This window comes from Trichosurus vulpecula, chromosome 4 (assembly GCF_011100635.1).
Source record: "Trichosurus vulpecula isolate mTriVul1 chromosome 4, mTriVul1.pri, whole genome shotgun sequence".
NCBI lineage: Eukaryota > Metazoa > Chordata > Mammalia > Diprotodontia > Phalangeridae > Trichosurus > Trichosurus vulpecula.
Window position 1 is genome coordinate 291027557 of NC_050576.1, and position 20174 is coordinate 291047730.

General features: G+C 37.2%; 1 protein-coding gene across 1 annotated transcript in view; it reads right to left on the reverse strand.

The window, feature by feature from the left end:
- CPS1 (carbamoyl-phosphate synthase 1) overlaps positions 1 to 20174 on the reverse strand; it is a 183545-nt gene that overhangs the window by 115619 nt on the left and 47752 nt on the right. Inside the window, exons 4-7 of the mRNA XM_036755918.1 lie at positions 16260 to 16404; positions 15163 to 15252; positions 13264 to 13320; positions 10281 to 10373 (exon numbers count right to left, since the gene is read on the reverse strand). Coding sequence (XP_036611813.1) covers positions 10281 to 10373; positions 13264 to 13320; positions 15163 to 15252; positions 16260 to 16404 — 385 coding nt within the window. The remainder of the gene's footprint in view (positions 1 to 10280; positions 10374 to 13263; positions 13321 to 15162; positions 15253 to 16259; positions 16405 to 20174) is intronic.

The following is a 20174-nucleotide window of genomic DNA, read 5'->3' on the forward strand; positions in this document are numbered from 1 at the left end:
AGCACCCTGATTCAAGCTATCCATTACTTAGATCTGTTCTCCCTACCACAGTCGCTGTGCTGGGGATACCACAAAAGTAAAAATAGTCTTTTTTCTCCAGGATCCCACACCACAGCCTAATTGGAGGAGACAATATGCAAACAGCTGTGTACAAACATGAGATATACAGGATAAGTTATCTGTATACATGCCTTGTGCCCCTTCCCTCCATTGTAGACTATAAGCTTCCCTTCTTATGCTAAGGAAGGGGCTGAGCCCAGTACCATGCTGTACACAGGCACTTAACAGATATTTGTCAAATGAGATTGGAAATGGTGCCATAGCTTTCCTTAGGATACCATCTGGCATTCAAAATGTGAGGTGCATAATCATAAATGGTCAAAAGGATGCTAACTATATTTACAGCAACCTGTTTACCTCAACAACCTGTCTTCTTAACTCAGCAGAATGCTTCTTAATGTTAATTATATTAAGAGCACTTGTCCTTACCCATCAATAGAGTAAGGAGGCTGAATTGGTTGCATTTCTGATCCCCAAGGGCAAAGCTCTCTGCTCCCTTCTGACAGGACAAGGCTCATAGGAGTTGGAGGCACTGACTGTCTCTCCGCCAACGTGGGTTCCTTCTTCACTGCCATCAAACTGGGCTATTTTTACCTTGATAATAAGCCCCTTGGAAACAGGCCCCCTGGAACACCAGAATATTTCATAGCTGGAACTTTCATGAGGAGACATTGCTCTCCATAGTAATTCTAGTTGGTGCTGAGTGACAAATTAAATCATTTCACAGGTGAATACTTACCAGTGAGGGGAAAAACATCCTTTCTAAAGACCCCAGGGAGGAGGTGCTGTCTAAGCTAGGTAGGGGGTATGAGATTCAATGCAATCAGAATGAATTTTTTAACACACAAAGCCTCTATCTTATTACGTACTTTTAGCTCCTCAATAGAGAATTCTGAAACTTTAAAAAAAATTTAAATATTTAAATGTTAATAAATTTAGATTTTTTTCAATTTGAGACAAATATTCATCTATATTTCTGTGTAGCTATTCTTATCAGAGCATTATTGTTGTTCTTTATCTGTGATAATATCACTTCAAATGACTATTAAGATCACAAGATCACAAAGCCAGAGGTAGAAAGGACCTTGGAGGCCATCTTATCCACTTTCGCAGACAAGAAAACTTTTAAAAAATAGACATAATCAGGCATTGAGATGGGCGAGGAAAAGGAAACAAGAGCTCTTCTCTTTCACCCACTCTGACTACTAAGGATCAGCTGGGAGCTGGATGTTAAAAAGGAATGGCTTATATGTGATAAAGAAAAGAAGGAAAGGAAAAAGAAGAAAAGAGCAAGAGGAGAAAGGAGCGAGTTTGTCCAGGGCTGAGGGCATGTCCTTGGAAGTGAGAAGATGATCAAAGCCAACCAAAGAACTGCAGTCTCCATACTAGTTCCTCCAGAGCACACAGCCCATTGGTGCAAATTTGCCAGGCTCATGCATTGGATCATGGAGTCATTGTTAGAGTAAAGTTGCAAGGCGCCTTTGAGATTTTCCAGTCCAAAACTCTCTAAGAAACCCAGACTCGGAGATTGGATTAACATCATTGAAACTTGATGACCCAGGACAGAAATTAAATCTTTTTATGTTTGACATAGAAATTGTTCAGCACTAAAAGGGAACAAAGAGTGGTATATATTATATATAAAAACAAGTACTGGGTTTTAGGTGACAGGGTCTCTGAAGACTTAATAACAAGAGCCCCAGATAGATTTCAGTGAGTTTCTTTAATTTCACAGAAAAATCCTCAAAATTAATTGTTAAAAATGATCTGGTGAAATAATGATCTGATAGGACTTACAGGCTCACAGGAGTATAGATAAGGACCTCAAAGGCCATCTATCTAATCTAACACTCTCATTTTACAGATGAGGCCCGGAAAAGCTAAATGATTTCCTTAAGGTCACACAGTGACACAGCCAGAATTCAAACTTAGGTCCTCTGTTACCAAATGCAGTGCTTTCCCCATTACACCTTGTTAGCTCTCCAATGTCTTTTTCTTCCTATTTCTAAGGCCACTAGATAGAGTCTGTGCTCTTCAAAGACAGTTGTCCTGATAGTCATCAGGACTGCCTGCCAGTTGTCCTGATAGTCATCAAATGAAACTAAATTTAATGAAGCTAATCTAATATGCCCAACGTTTACTTTCTGAAATGGCACTGACCCACATAAGCACCTCACAATTTTTTTTAAAAAAAGTTAATCTAGAAGATGGCAGCTGGTAAGCAGGGACTAGAGTGAGCTCCGTACCGAGCCCCTCCAAAAAACTATAAAAAATGGCTCTGAACCAATTCTAGAATGGCAGAACCCACAGAACAGCAGAGGGAAGCAGGGCTGCAGCCCAGGACAGCCTGGATGGTCTCTGGGTGAGGTCTATCCCACACAGAGCTGAGAGCTGAGAACGGAGTGGAGCAGAGCCCAGCCTGAGCATTGTGGAACAACCAAACTTGGAGTTGGGCGGATGGGGCCCCTAGTACCCTGAATATGTGAGCTGCAGCAGTTACCAGACCCCTCGACCCACAAACACCAAAGACTGCGGAGAAGGTTAGTGGGAAAAGCTGCGGGAGTGGAAGGAGTTCGCAGTTCGGCTTCCAGCCCTGGGGGCAGCGGAGGTGGGACAGCTACAGTTGCTGCTGCTTCTGGCCCCAGGCCCACCTGGTGGGAGGAATTAAGTGGCGGATCAGAGCAGGAATGCAACAGCCTGCTGAAGATCTAAGCCCAGCCCGGGCTGGGGGTTCTTGGGGAAGGAGTAGTGCGGGTCTGACAGAGCTGGCACCTCCCCCCCAAACATGGAACATAGAACTCATTAGTCTACAAGCAGTCATACCCCACTGAAAAACTCAAGGGTCAAGTTAGTTGGTTGGGAATATGGCCAGGCAGCAAAAACGCACTCAGATTCAGTCTCAAGACTTTGGAATCTTTCTTTGGTGACAAAGAAGACCAAAACATACAGCAAGAAGAAGTCAACAAAGTCAAAGAGCCTACATCAAAAGCCTCCAAGAAAAACATGAACTGGTCTCAGGCCATGGAAGAGCTCAAAAAGGATTTGGAAAAGCAAGTTAGAGAAGTAGAGGAAAAATTGGGAAGAGAAATGAGAATGATGTGAGAAAACCATGAAAAACAAGTCAATGACTTGAGAAAGGAGACTCAAAAAAATACTGAAAAAAATATTGAAGAAAACAACACCTTAAAAAATAGACTAACTCAAACAGCAAAAGAGCTCCAAAAAGCCAATTAGGAGAAGAATGCCTTGGAAGGCAGCATTAGCCAAATGGAAAAGGAGGTCCAAAAGAACACTGAAGAAAATACTACCTTAAAAATTAGATTGGAGCAAGTGGAAGCTAGTGACTTGATGAGAAATCAAGATATTATAAAACACAACCAAAGGAATGAAAAAGTGGAAGACAATGTGAAATATCTCATTGGAAAAACCACCGACCTGGAAAATAGATCCAGGAGAGATCATTTAAAAATTATTGGACTACTTGAAAGCCATGATCAAAAAAAGAGCCTAGATATCATCTTTAAAGAAATTATCAAGGAGAACTGCCCTGATATTCTAGAGCCAGAGGGTAAAATAGAAATTGAAAGAATCCACAGATTGCCTCCTCAAAAAGATCCCAAAAAGAAAACTCCTAGGAATATTGTCACCAAATTCCAGAGCTCCCAGGTCAAGGAGAAAATACTGCAAGCAGCCAGAAAGAAACAATTTGAGTATTGTGGAAACCCAATCAGAATAACCCAAGATCTGGCAGCTTCTACATTAAGAGATCGAAGGGCTTGGAATGTGATATTCCGGAGCTCAATGAAGCTAGGATTAAAACCTAGAATCACCTACCCAGCAAAACTGAGTATCATGTTCAAAGGCAAAACATGGATTTTCAATAAAATAGAAGACTTTCAAGCTTTCTCAGTGAAAAGACCAGAACTGAATAGAAAATTTGACTTTCAAACACAAGAATCAAGAGAAGCATGAAAAGGTAATCAAGAAATGGAAATTGCAAGGGACTTACTAAAGTTGAACTGTTTTGTTTACATTCCTACATGGAAAGATGATGTGTATGATTCATGAGACCTCAGTATTAGGGTAGTTGAAGGGAATATGCATATGTGTGTGTGTGTATATATATATATATATATATATATATATATATATATATATATATATATATATATATATATATATATATATATATATGTTTATGTATATATATAGGTGAATGTGTATGTATGTATATATCTATTTGTATATGTATGTATGTGTATGTATGTGTGTATATATATATGTGTGTTTATATATGTATATATATATATATGTAAAAGAGAGAGAGCAGACACAGGGTGAGTTGAAGATGAAGGGAAGATATCTAAAAGAAATAAAATGAAATTAAGGGATGAGAGAGTAACATACTGAGAGAGGGAGATAGGGAGAGATAGAATGGGGTGGATTATCTCACATAAAGGTGGCAAGAGGAAGCAGTTCTGTGGGAGGAGGGGAGAGGGCAGGTGAAGGGGGAATGAGTGAACCTTGCTCTCATCAGATTTGGCCTGAGGGGGAATAACATACATACTCAGTTGGGTATCTTACCCCACAGGAAAGAAGAGGGAGGAAGATAAAAAAAAAAATAAAAGTGGGGGGGATGATGGAGGGGAGGGCAGATGGGGGTGGAGGTAATCAAAACAAACACTTTGGAAAGGGGACAGGGTCAAGGGAGAAAATTCAATAAAGCAGGATGGATTGGGAAGGAGCAAAATGTAGTTAGCCTTTCACAACATGAGTATTGTGGAAGGGTTATACATAATGATACATGTGTGGCCTAGGTTGAATTGCTCGACTTCTTAGGGAGGGTGGGTGGGAAGGGAAGAGGGGAGAGAATTTGGAACTCAAAGTTTTAAAATCAGATGTTCAAGAAAAAAAAAAGTTTTTGGCATGCAACTAAAAAATAAGATACACAGGCAATGGGGCGTAGAAATTTATCTTGCCCTACAAGAAAGGAAGGGAAAAGGGGATGAGAGGGGAGGGGGGTGATAGAGGGGAGAGCTGACTGGGGAACAGGGCAACCAGAATATATGCCCTCTTGGAGTGGGGGGGAGGGTAGAAATGGGGAGAAAATTTGTAATTCAAACTGTTGTGAAAATCAATGCTAAAAACCAAATATGTTAAATAAATAAACTTAAATTAAAAAACAAAAACAAAAAAAAAAAAGCCTGGGGTGGTCCAGGGACAACAGATAAAGGTCTAGATGGGATTAAGGAGTTTTGAGTAAACAAATTATTTAAGTAATCAAGGTGATCTGAGACAGGTCAGTAGCCTTGGACACAGGCACCAGTGATCTGGGCTACTGAAATGTATAAGAAAATTCTGCGACTAGGTTGCTTTCAAAGACATGGTCCTTTCCTTTTTAGGGTCCAGCACAAATCCCATAACCTCATCTCCTCCACTATACTTTCTACATTGGCTACTACTTGGGTGTTGAAGCCATGGGGGGATAAAAACACTGAAAAGGAATATCTCTGGAAGCCATCTTGACGGAAGAAGAAGCAAAACTGGAAGTCCCTACACAGATCTTTGCTTTGTGTTCTACAAGATAAATAAAGCTTTTCTTTTACAAAAAAAAAAAAGTTAATCTAATTTTAACAGGTAAGTAGAAAGCCCCATTCTAGCTTAAAAAAAGAACAACGAGATATTATGAAATTATTTTTTCAAACGACTAGTTTCCTTCAAATTTTACTTTTTATTTAAAGGATACTATCTGATTCAATTCTAAAAATAATTATTAAGTTCCTAATATGGGCCACTTTCTGGGAATATGAAAACAAAAATAAAAATAAAACTATTCCTGTGCTCAAGAATCTTACCTTCTATTAATGACTAAAGGGATAAAACATGTATGCAGGCAAAAACTCATTTGAGCAGGAAAGCACACTAGGGGATTAGAGACTTCTTGAAGGAATGGGCTCCTGAAAGTTCTGAAGGACGATGAAGATTCTAAGAGTTATAGATGAGGAAAGTGTGTATTCCAGGCATGGGGTGGGGGGGGGGGCGGTGGAAGAAGGGCCTTCTGTGTACGCAGAGTAGAGGGAGATGAAATGTCAAATTGAGGGAACAACTAGAGCGATATTTTGGAAGGAACCTAAAGTGCATGAACAGGAGTAACATGAAATGGAGCTGGAAAGGAAGACTGGAGACAAATTGTAGAAAGTCCTGAGTGCCAGCCTAAGGCAAGAGGGAGCAACTAAAGATTTCTGAGGCAAGGAATGACATGGTCAGACCTATACTTTAGAAAGTTTATTTTGGCAGCTAACCATCTGAAGGACAGACTAGAAATGGTAACTTCAGTTTTTACAGTAGTGTAGTTCTTCAGGGGAGACTGATTAAACATATATCTGTATTCCTGGGCATCTAAATTTGGTCTACCTCCTTTAAGGCCATAGAGATGCCATTCAAAGTGATCTTTTTCTCAAATCCCTTCAGTTTAATTGATACAGAAATAGATACAAAGGAATTTGAACAGTAAAATTCCTTCATCACCAGAGGTCAGATCCTCTTGATTCCGTCCCAGATTCCTCTTGAACTTGCAGTCTCTATTTCACTGGCCAGAGTTCTCTAGCTAACCTCACCAAAAAGTAAGCCCCTTGAGCCAAGCAGACAGCCAAAAAGACTCTATCATTTATAAATATTTAGAGGTAGCAGGCTAAGTGGTAGGCTAAAACAGCTAATCCATCTTCAATCCCTGTTGTGGCTGTTGCACAGTCACTTTCAATCATGAATTACTCTCCGTTACCCCTATTTGGAGTCTTTTTGGTAGAGATAGTGCCATTTCCTTCTCCAGCTCATTTTACAGATGAGAAAACTGAGGCAAACAGGGTTAAGCGAATTGCCCAGGGTCACACAGCTAGTAAGTGTTTGAGTCCAGATTTGAACTCAGGAAGATGAGTCTTCCTGACTCCAGGCCCAGCACCCCATGCGCTATGACACCATTTAGCTGCCCTTTCCATGACCCTCCATCAAAGTAGCCAAATAGGCAAGTCACTTAACCTTAGTTAAAATCTCAGGATCTTCAATATTTAAAGGATTTTGACAAGGAATGCTGATGGAATATTTGATGGATATTTTTCTTCACAAGCCACACAATGAATTCCATAGCACATACATATACATACATGTATATGGACATAGATGCATGTTTACACATACATAAACATAGTATATACCTGTAGACATGTGGCATATATGTATATGTAGATGTATGTGTTGTGGAATATATATACTCTCTCTGTGTATGCATGTATGTATGTGTATGTATGTGTGTATGTGTAGATTTCATTAGTTTGGGGAATACAGATGCACAACACTCTCTAAGGATGCAGATCAGCAGCTATTCTACATTTCAGAGCCTTAGAGAAGGAGTTCTTATCCTTTTTGTATGTCTTGGATCCCTCTGACAGGTTGGCAAAGCCTATAGACCCCCAATTCACAATAATGTTTTTAAATGCATAAAACATAGAGGATTATAAGGAAAACCAATTACATTGACATAGAGCTATCAAAATTTTTTCAACAATTTTAGAGACCCCAGCTTAAGAAACCTGGTTGAAGATTTGCCTAAGGCATGGAAAAATTAACCAGCCTGCCCAGGGTGACAGCCAACCCAGGCCAGATGTCAGATTTGAGCCCAAGTCCTTCTAATTCTAAGGCATTCCTCTGTCCACCAAATCACAGCTGTTTCTTACATCTCTTTATCTAAAAAGGGGGGTGGAGAGGAATAACCTTCCTAATAGCTAAATTCTACAAGAGTATTAAGTCCATTTGCCTGAATTCAACAAACACTGTTTGAACTGACAGTCCCAACCTCAAACCTCCCCAAAAATATACTCTAACTTTGCACTAATAAAGAAACTTCTTGGTCTTGTAGTGGTCTGTTTTCCATGAAATAACTATTTGTCAGTAGATAGATTATCTGGGTTGATAATTATCACCATTGAGGAGCAGAGTGAGTGGTCAGATTTATTTATAAAACTGCTTTTGACACTGATAAAATGAAGCAACAAACTTGAGACCACAAATTCATCTTTAATAGCTTTACAACCAGGGTAGTTGTGTTTTGGGGGGGCCTGGGGTAAGGGGGTACCACCTTTCCAATTATTTCTCCTGGATACTCTCAGGTGAAACTCTGGTCCACCACTATAGAGCTGCTGGTGATTGCAACTGAGAACTTCAACTTCCAATTGCAGGACTGAAGGCAAATCAATTAATTTCTCTGTTTCCTATGCACAATAAAATTTCTTAATCTAGAGTCTATAAACTTGTTTTTAAAATATTTTAATAACTATATTTCACTATAACTGATTTTCTTCATATTTCTATATATTCTGCGCATTTAAAAACACAATCCAGAGATGAGGACTACCAACATGCCAGAGGGGTCCATGGCACACAAAGATGTTAAGAACTCTCTCCCTATATCTCTAAGTTGCAGATTCTACTGTACAGAAGGGTCTGCCTTTATTCCTACACACATTCCTAAGAAAAAAGAACTCACCCTTCTTCTTAGGGGTGTTTTGTGGCATTGCAAAGCTGAGCTCCAACTACAAAATATCTTCCATCCTTTATGGCTTTGGAAGCTCTGGGTTCCACTTAACCTGACACAAAGCACTTTCAAATATTTAGGGTCAAGGATGGCTGTTTCATAAAAAAAGGTAATATTAAAGAGAAGTGACTCAAATTAGTCCTAGCAGTCTGAAAAAGAATACTTTTCTGAGCAATACTTTTTGAAATCTGTATTTGTAACATGTTTCTTCTAGTGAATAACGAGCATGCCTTTATGCTTGTGTGAATCAAATCCTTAACAATTTGGTGTTGGTCTTAGGTGTTTATCTCCTGTTTGTTGTACACTATCAGTTTGCTTTCCCAAATCATGTCTTATATTCAGTCCACTTTAGCCTGTGATAACACAGCTCGTATCTTATTCCATCTCTCTTTAGCAACATATCAGAATGTTCTTGGTCATTTTACTATCAGTAAAAGAGTGGGCTACAACCAGATTGGGAAGGTCAGATAAGCGCAGATAAGTTCAGAAGTTCACTTTCTTTAATTAAAAAATGGAAATGGAAATTTCTATTAGATCTCAAGTTTGTAGTAAGGGCAAGAGCTAGGGCTATTTTTTATCATGTACTGCTGTGCTTAGTCCTAGAGAACAGACCATGGGAATGCTAAGTAATTCTTCCTGAGTCTCTGCCATGAGAGGTTTCAGGGAAGAAATCTGCTCATCTTAAGCTGTTTTGATTCTTTCACTTCCAGAACTGGCAAAAGGTGAGAAGCAAGAAGAGAAAATAGAGGAGTTTGGAAAGGGAAGAAAATAAATAGAACCTAACATTTTAATATCATATCCCCCTTTGCTCTCATTTATTTAATTTATCAAAAAAAAATTTAAAACCTCAAAAACATTTATTAAATAGCAACTGTGTACTAGATCCAGTGTGAGATGCTGAGAATACAAAGATAAAAATGATACAGTCCCTGCCCTCAAGGAACTTATGCTTTTGAAAACACAATTTTTGGTGATTTGGGATTTGTTCCAACCTTCTATTACTGACTCAGGAGATACTACTAACTTCTCTGTAGTCCAGCTTCTCAGTCATTGAAAAACAGATAAAATGTCTGTCTTGTAAGCATCTCAAGAGATTTAATGAGGGCCTTTCTTTAAAATGTTCAGAGTGTGTTGGGGGAAAAAAGGTACAATGCTGCACAATAACAGAAGGATAGGTTATCTTATGGTTCATCACTACTGTAAAATGCTAATCAGCAAAAACGAATCCTTTATTTTCTCACTTCTTACCATTTCTATGTTTATCTTCTCCTTCACTGACAAGTTGGCAATTGCTATTTCTTGCTGATGTCAAAATGCCCAATTCTAACCAGCTTCTAATTTATTGTTTCTGAATTGTTGTGGGTTAGGAGAGCAGACAACCAAGATTATTAGCATTGTGTATAAGGTAAGGGTGAATAGGCTTTAAAGTTGTGAAAACTCTCTTATTAGTTCCTATGAGCTTTAGTGGGTTATTTTGGCCTCTGAAAGCCCATTTTGCTAATTTCCTGATTCTCTGCTGTGTTCTAGAAAGCTGAAGTGACCTGATAAATAAATGAGGTGCTACTATACCAAGCAAGGTAAGACTAATGGGAAAGAGCTAAATTTTCAAAATATCGAGGGGAAAGTCTCTCACCTTGGTTGAAACTTCAGCAATCAAGTTCTGCTTATTTGGATCCACAAACTCCACAGGCTGACCTTCAAATTCAATCTTTCCAAGCATGGTGCCCTGTCAAATTAAAGAATTAGACAGCTAAATGTGAGCAACAAAGAAGGTGCTGACAGGCTAAACTCACAGGGATTTGAACAGCTGCTCCGAGATTTAGACATCTTTATAGCTACTCAATTTGTCTATGGAAATTTCTTCACCTTCACAAACTTGAAGAATAAAAGGTTTACACATCACATTTAAAAAAAAACTATGGAAAATATAGTTGGTTGATTTAGACCTTCCTGGGAGTACCCAAATGATTCCCCACTTAAGGATTCCAAATTTGTCTTAAGATACCAAATTGGCAAAGTCAGGAACGCTAGCCCATGCCTTTGAGGCCCAAGGAAAATGGTTAGTTTTTAGTTCAGCTGCTCCAAATATGCCAATTGAGATGGAAAGGGAGTGATAAAATTGGAAAAAGACGGACAAAATAGTGTTATCACTATAATGTCAGAGTGAATTCAGCTGAAAACAAAGATTAAATGCTATGTAATTCCTAAGTCCCAAGCCAAAGCATTAGAAATGCCCATTATAGTCAATAACTGGGATATCAATTTGACACTACCTTCTTTCAATAAAGTGCCTGTTTGACATTGAAGTTCTTCACACCCTTCTCCTATTTATCCAATAGAGAATTCTTTCTTCCTTTCCAATGATACTATTCTTATTTTCCTTTTGGATTTGTTTACTTGATGTTATTAAAAGTCAATTTGGGTCTGCTTAGGAAATCTTTTCATGAAAATACCATGCTAATCTTAGTTGCAAAGATTTTATTTACAAAGGAAAGTACATTGCATGGTTTTCCTTTCTTCTAGGAAATTATTGCATGGGAAGAAATAGAAACAAGTCTTTATTCCCTCTCTGAGATAGTCACTTAGAGAAAAAGTCCCTTGGGATTAAGTGGCTGGAGCTAGAAAAACCATCATGTTAGTGGTTTTCAAATGAGTATTCTAAAATATTGGGTTACTCCAGTCCTAGGGAGAGCTGCCTCACTGTACTAGCTCCTGGCTATGGCAAAACTGATTACAAACCACCTTTCACCCCCACACTGGATTACTAAATAACATCATGCCCTGTGTTTACCTTCAGAGTCCAATTTACAGAGTAAATGTTTATTTATGCATTCCTAATTTTGAAAAGCAGGTCTCATTCTTTGTTCTTAAAACAAAGTGAACGAAATAATAGCCTACTTTTTCAACCTAAGATGGATGGAAGAAAAGGCTGCAGCATGCATTTTTATATAAACCAGGTTCACTCAAATTCCAATATAATTTGTATTACTGCCATTTTTCCTGTCCTAAATTATTGGCTAAGTACTAAAAACATACTTGTTTCCAATGAAAATCAGGAATTTATCTCAAGAATTTCTCTCAAGAAGCAGCCTTGTGTATTGTTTCCCCAAAATCATTAGACCTTACTAAATCCTACTTAACCTACAAATCCGATAGTTGAACAGACTTTTGCCAATGAATATTCCCACCTCTCCAGCCTTCCTCACTTTCTCTACTGCTACGCCTGTCATTAAACTGAGATTAGAAGCATCTTTATATCACAGTATTCTATTTGAGTTTCTTCCTGAATGTTAATTCTCATTAAAACTAAAGAAAAAGGAATTGGAATGAGGTGCCTAAAGGATAAATTGCTTTTAGATCATATGCATTCATTTTCTTGGCCGATCTCTATATCCACAAAATAATAGTCACAAAATAATAGAATGTTAAAGAAGGAAAGTGGACCTCTGAGGTCATCTGGCCCAACCTCCTGATTTTATAGAGAAGGAAAATGAGACCCAGAAAAGAAAATTGAGATTTTTCTAATATCAGAGTTACTAAGTGTCATAGCTGAGACTGGAACCCAGATCTTTCTACTATATCTCCCAACATCCAATATGTTCTCTTAAGGGATGCAAAAGACTTCTTTGATCAATCAGTTCTATATTTGTATTTTTCAAGATGTGTCATTTATATCAACTCTTTATCATCTTTGCAAGACTTACAGTTTAATTAAAAACTACAAATTCATTTGGTGAATGTATCTGTCACTATCAAGATGGTTGTAGAGGTAGAAGGCATATTAATAAATAGCTCTTATTTTGCTTTTGAGTGGGATGCAAACCAAAAAAAATTGTTTTAAAGAATTAATCTGATTTCACAAGTAGGAACCAGATTATAGAAAGTGAGTATCCTGAAAGCAAGGATATGAGGTTAGACAATGTAAGTTGAGAACAAGGAACTCGGACTGACTTGGGGGTCATTTAGCTTTCAAGACATGCTTTTCTTAAAGGGGAATCCTGAATCATAACAATCCAAGGGCAAAGTGGTTGCCAGGACTTTTATCAATAAACTCATTTTATTTGGAGCTATTTGATCACTGCTCATTTTACGAAAAGAGGAAATCCTTCAATATTTCAACAAATTAACATCAGACTGACCTCTTCCAAGGAAACCTCCTCAACTAACATCATCCACATGCCATCCATTCCCTTCCTTTGCACTCAAACAGAATTTCCATATTCTGGTTTTGCTGCATTATCTCTCCTTCGCTGATATTTCCCACTGGTTTTATGTACGCCCTATCACCTAATAGGATTATGCATGCACTCTTTGGGAGCAAGGATCATGCTTTCAACTGGCTTTGTATGCCCCACAGCAGTGTGCATAGACTGGACACTCAATACAAACTTGTTGAATGAATTAACCTCAAGCACATTCAGTAATGAACATACTCTCCAAGTGCTCAACCTTGTGAACTAAGCTAGAATCAATAACAGAATAAAAATCTGAGTCTAAAAAAAAGTTAAATTGACCAGATTCATGCCTCTACATAATAAAATAGGTGAAGTACGGCAAGATCTACAGATTTGGGGAGAAGGGTATGTGGAGCAGGGGGGAAGGAATGAGGACTATACCTTGTCCCGAATTATTTTAGTCAGCATTCTTGTATCCACTCCATAAAGTGCTGGGACCTGGAAGAAGCAGAAAATTACAGTGAAAATGAAGTGCCATGACTATCATGAGGAACTGGCACAAAGAATGTATCACATTCTTCTGCCAACTTCACTGCATCTATTTTCCTGCCCCATTAAATTGTTTTCCAGTCTTTTATTCTGACCAAGGTTTACTATCATGGTAAGGAGGTTGGTCCTCTAACTTTATACTGCATTCTTTTTACCCAGATCTCTATCTCACTATACAATAAGTTAGAATGGCTTCATTAGTGTCTTTTCTGACTCATAATACAATTTCAATAATTTGTTTAAAACTCAAACTTGAAATACTCAAGAATTTTATGTGTAAGTTTATATAAGTAATACACAAGTTTATACTTTGAACCACGAGCCCTGGAACTTCTATTAAAAGGGACATTTCAAAACCATGCCATATGATTTTAGTCATCAGCCTCATCCTTCTTACTATCCTAATCCTCCTCCCACTGCAACCTTGCACTTTGCCTTCGGGATGCTGGGCTCTGATGAGAGAGCTTTCATTTTATCTTGCCCAGAATTAGGCCTAAACGTCATTTCCTGACCATTTCCCAATCATACCACACATACAACCCCATCCGCTTTCTAGTTCCCCTCTATGTGTTCCCTCATTAGAATGCCAGCTCCTTGAAGGCAGCATTTGTCTTGCTCACTTGTAATTGTATCCCGGGCATTTAGCACAATACCTAGCAGACAATTTTTAATAAATGCTTTATTATTCATTCTATAATTCACTCCATTGTACGAAAATTTCTTTCTCTATCTTGGACAGGATTGGATGATGATAAAAGACCAAAGACAAATGGAGTAATAGCTAATAGTTAACATTTATATAGTGCTCTGAGAATTGCTAAGTGCTTTAGAAATTTTATCTCATCTGATCTTCAAATAATCCTGTGAGTTACATGCCACTGTTATGCCCATTTTATAGATAAAGAAACCAAGGCTGAGAGAGGACAAGGGACTTGCCCAGGGTCACATAGCTAGTAAATGAGGTAAGACTGGAGATCCAAGTAAGTCTTCCTGACACCAAGTCCATTTTAGCAAGTGTGTAACTGCTTCCTAATAAAGTTCACAGCACAATATTCAAAGAGATTTCCATTCACTTATTACTATAACCATGTTGCGAGGAGTGAGGAAAGTATTGTTTTATTTAGTGACTGTCTTGTGACATTTCAGTTTAACATTGTTCTCAACAAGAACAAAAACTATCAGGACTAAGGTACAGATGTAGTTATACAATGCATATTCTATGTGGAATATAGAAAAGGAAATTTGCTAAAAATATGAAGTAGCTGGTTGGTCACTGTGCTAATAGAATTATTAGGTATGTGCATATTAAGTTTTATATATATGCACATATCTAATAATTCCATATATATTTCAGATATATATAAGATATACATATATGTATATTTATATGCATATATATACAAGTAGATATATATATGTATATGGTATATATTACAAAAAAATGAATGCAGGAATATATTAGCCCATGTATGTGTATATACACATGTATATATCATATATGCATTTGTATGTATATATAATCTTCTACTAAAGTCCTATCCCAATGTTTAATTACATGAAAATGACTCTAGATCCTTAAAGATTATGCCAAGGAAACCCAAGTCCCAGCAGATCCCATCCATCTGAGAAGTCTTCAAGTCCCAAGGGGTAAACTGTAACAATTGGAAATGAATAATGTGCCTCAAGGACCTGACTGTTCTGAATCAGTGTATACGTTCTCTGTCTTACACTATGAGCACTGATCATTCATTGACCTTAATCCAACCTAGGGTTCCAAATCAAATTTCTCACCTTTTCTTCTTGTAGCCACTGGCCTAGACTCTTACTAGCCAGCCAATGATTGTATTCATCACTGTAGTTCAATACCAGCAGACCTGCCACCTGCAAAGAGAAAAGTAAGGTTATTTAAATCAATTGATGCAGTTGTGAGTTTCTATCAAATGAGTCAGTTTCCATAGGAATGACTTTATAACTTCAACTGTTATGAGTCCAAACACAAATTAAATAAGAATAACAGGAAATGCTTTGAGCTGTAGGGAAAACATGTATTTGGTAGTATTCTGTTGAAATAACTCCATAGTAATTATTTTGCTTTAATTTTAAGAATTCAATAATCCTATATACCCCTCCAAAAATAAGAATATTTATGTGAATAAACTCTTTAAAATAATATGATACAATTGTGTCTTCCAGTGGCATTACTGTTTATAAAGAATTAGTGGACATAGCAAACTTTAGCCGTAAAGCAAATAACAAGTATGTTTGTTTTCCAGTTCCTATCAGCTCTGGTTTTTCTGCAGTAATTCCAAGGACTGGCTTTCTATTCTGGTGTCCCATAACCTCACCTCTAGTAACTATATTTCTGTCCCAAAATTCTAATCTCCTAGCTAGGTTTCTGGTATTGGCTGGACTCTCTGATTCAAATCTTCCCAGACCTCTGACTTTACTATTATCTGAATGCCTGTCCATCCATTCCCTTTACTTAATCCCACAGATATTCTCCTCTAGCACCTAATACAATTTTCTACACACTGCAGGTATTTAACAAATGTTCACTGAATGTACTGAATTGAATAGGATTGAGTCTAGTACAAGGTATAAATTTTAAGCTACATTACTATAAATCTGTCAGGGATCTTTTCATTGAAGATCATAATCTAAACAAGTTCTATGTAGCCAAAATGAAAAACAGAGTAAGTTCAGGCAAAGTAGACAACTATTCTGAATAATTGAAGTCTAAATTATTCTCTTGTAGGAAAACAATTTTTCTATTCATAAAAAAACAGATTTGGACCATAAAATTACTAAGATTAAGCTGAGTTGAGAAAATTACTCGATTCATGTTTCACTTTGTCTGAGAATCTTTCTACCGAATTCACAACCATTACCTTAATGCCATCAGACTCTAAATATTTGCTTAGCCCCATTTCATCCAGTGCAGCAGTATCTGGAGCACCACCATTTCCCACTATTGGATTGGCCATTGTAAGAATCTGTCCTCGGTAGGCAGGGTCTGTAATAGCTTCAGGGTACCTAGGTGAATATACCAAGATGTTATCAACAGAAAGAAGCTTATTTACAACAGTTTCGAATCACTAAAATTATTGCGAATCGGTGAAATGTATGATGATGGATATTTTAAAGTCCAGGTCCCTGTCCTAAGTAATCTTAAATAGATTTTAGATTGCCATAGAAATTTACTCACAGAATTGCAAATTGAGGGAAAACAGGCCCATCAATATAAGAGTACCTTCTCAGAACCTTTCTGTGGCCTTCTCTTTTTTTGTATCGATATATGAGAATGCATAAAACATTTCTTGAACTAAACATAAAAACACCATGCTAAAAAAGTTAAAACAATGAGTCAAGGACAGAAATGGCAAGTTCTAGTCCTTGCTATTCCACTTTCTTAACTGAAAAATGAGATACAGAATTTGTATCCTGCTTGCCCAACATATTGTTATAAAGATAGACTAAGATTAACAAGATAATATAGGTGAAAGTATTTTGGAAACATTAATTTGTAAATATAAGCCATCATTAAAACAAAAATAAGAAAGCTTTTATCTTTTTGAGCTTTTTGTTTACATTTCCCCATTTTAAAAAAGTCTTTACTTATATGTTTTGCTTAGAAAATGAAAAGGACCTACATTTTGCATAGCCTACCAGATATAAAAAGTTCAAATTGATACTTCTATTGTAATTTGATATTCTTATCAAAATATAAATTGGAAACTTATCTCTAAGTTTTAGAAACCAGCACGTAAGTTATCAAAATATTGTTGATTTATATATCCTTTTTTCTTTTCTTGAGTATGAACTATTCTGTCGAAATAATGCAAACTAATGGAAGTTAATTCTGCAATATCCATTTTGAATTTTCTTGGAATCCCCAAAATAGAGAAGTATATATAAAATTACTAAATATATATGCATGCAATATCAATATTAAATTTTATCTCCCACCTACTCAATCTATTCAGTGTTCCTTAAAGTGCGGGTTGCCACCCCATATGGGGTTGTGAAAAATCTGGCAATAGTAAAAGGTTTCTGAACACACAGTGACCAAAAATTAATTAAAAACTAAACATCTAATGAATCCAAGGTGTTTCTGGCAGCGCTTGCCCGGGTTGTATCATGCAACTTCAATGCAGCCTTGGTTCTGAACACAAAGCATGCACACTTTGCACTGCACATGCCCTCAGGCCATGCAACGCCAACAAACACTGCTGAACCAGAAAGGGGTAGAGAATGGAAAAAGTTTAAGACATCCTGAATTCTATTTCATTCATGTAGCTTTTCCCATAAGTTTTCATTTTCTATACAAAGACAAGTGACCAAAGGAACCATAACTAATTTAATGATCCATTTGTAACTTTACCATACTGGTCATGCATAAATAGGATGTGCATAGCTTAATCTCTGAGACAAGCATATGCTATGGTAGAATCAGGTCTGATACGTGTGCACATTCCTGGGCTACACAAGAGGCAATATGATGTAGTTGTTGACAGAGAATTAGCCTCAGAGCCAGGAAGACCAGGGTTCAAGTGCTGCCTAAGACATACTGGCTATGTAATCTTGGGAAAGTAACAGCCTCTCTCCACTATGCTACTTATTCTCTAAAACTATAAGTTCCCGAAAAGGTACCAGCTTGAATTCATAGAGGGAGTTTCCTTATCTAGGAGTTCCCTGAAATAAAATCTCAGTACTAGCGTTTATATAAAAAGATGAACCAAAAGGTCATTAAGTACCCCTCCTAGAGATTAAGAGACTGAAGTCCAGGCATGTAAAGTGATTTGCCTGATTTCATAGTGGTCTAAGTGGCAGAGCTTGGATTTGAACCTTGGATCTCTGTTTCTTTATTCAACATGCTTTGCACTGAATCCCACTGTCTCTTTAACTTACGTAAAGTGAATCTTGTTCTCAGGATAACAGAGTCAACAACTTAGAAACCACAAAAGAAAGTTCATTCTCAAATCCATTCACAAATTTCTCAAACTCTTTTGGAAGAGATCTCTACTAGAAGTATTTCATTCAATATAATATTTTCTTTTTCAACTCTAATTTGCCCCAGATTTCTAATCTTTTGTAGTTTTTCCCTAAGATCAGTTGCCCTAGATTGATGGCCTTCCAAGTTTCTTGTTAAGGTTCCTTCAACAATTCGTTTTACATGTGCTTCTAAGGCATCCTCCAGTACTAATAATTCTCATATTCAAGAACACAGAATTATAGAATTAAAGAGCCAGAATATTCCTTCAAGGACACCTATTCCAATCACCTCATTTTACAGATGAAGAAACTGAGAACCAGAAATGTTACATGATTTGCCCAGAATCACATAGGTAAAACCCAAATGTTCTAACGTTTGATCTTATGCTCTCTATGTTTAAAATATGACTCTGGTTATGGATTGTCCATGGCTGATATGATGAGAGGATGGTGTTAAGCACCTAACTCTCTCCTTGCTGGATCTTCCTAGTATCATACTCAATTTTTGTTTTATGTACAGTGCTACAGTGGAGGGGAAAAAAGCTGAATTTATTGTTCTCTGATGTGCCCTCTTCTCCTCCATGGCTTCATCCTAAAGACTAAAAGCCAAGAAAAGCATTGAGTAGCACAAGTATCATGGATATCTCAGCTAACTCCTCTGCCTTAGAATATTCTTTTATTAGCAAAAGATGAAAGACTCAATGCCATGAGCCAGTTTCTAGTCTCAGCTCTGCCATTAAATAGTTGTATGATTTTGGGCAAGTCACTTAACCTTTATGGGTTTCAGTAACTTCATCTATAAAATGAGAGAAATGGAAAGGATAATCTCTAAAGTCCCTGTCTGGCTCTAGGTCAATGATTCTAAGAACCTATCTGAATGCCACCCAATGCAGTCCTTCAGCAGAAGATGAAGGCCTTGGACCAATTTTTAAAACCCTTCTAGGCTTCAACATCAAAGGGAGATGTGTCTTTAACAAATAAATCTTACTCCCCACCCCTTTCTCCTCCAGCTCTCCTTAACAGAACTAGCCATTCCTTCTGAACAAACTCTTAACTCTCATCCGTAAATGAATAAATATAGCTTGGGCTAGGGAACTGCTGTGTTGAAGGGAAATTAATCCATCAGGTCCTGTTTGACTTTTGTGATGTGACAAGATTTATTACCTATAATCTATCACGGGGAAGAAAACTCTAGTGCCCTCCATCATTCTGATCTATATTAAACAGTTGTTTGTTGGCAGGTATATTAACACAGCTAGTAATTAGTGCTGTCGAAAAGCTTAAATAATTGCCTTGTGAAGCAAAACTTTGCAAACAGATTTCATACACTGTAATTTAACATTCTCACCAGTGGAACTATTTAAAAACCCATCTAGTGCTCTTTGTTTCACATAGGCAGCTAAGAGTTTGGGGGAGAGTGTACATTAATAAAATAATGGAATCTCAGCCAATACCTTGGACATCAGTTAAATCAGTACCTCTTCTCCTTTTTGGGCTCAACTGGAAGCTCCCTATAAGAACTTATCAAGTATTTTTACAGAAAAGGTGACCCTCCCTTTTCTTATAAAAAAACTTTATAAATAGTTGTTCTAGATATATTTTTACAGAACAATGATGAATTATATGATCATAGGATTTCAGAGTCATCTAGCCTGAAAATTCTTAATCTGGGGTTCATGAACTGTTTTTCTTTTACTATTTTGATAACTATATTTCAATGTAATTGGTTTCCTTTATAATCCTATAAAATTTATTTTATGCATTTAAAAGCATTATTCTGAGAAGTGGTCCATAGGTTTCAGACTGCCAAA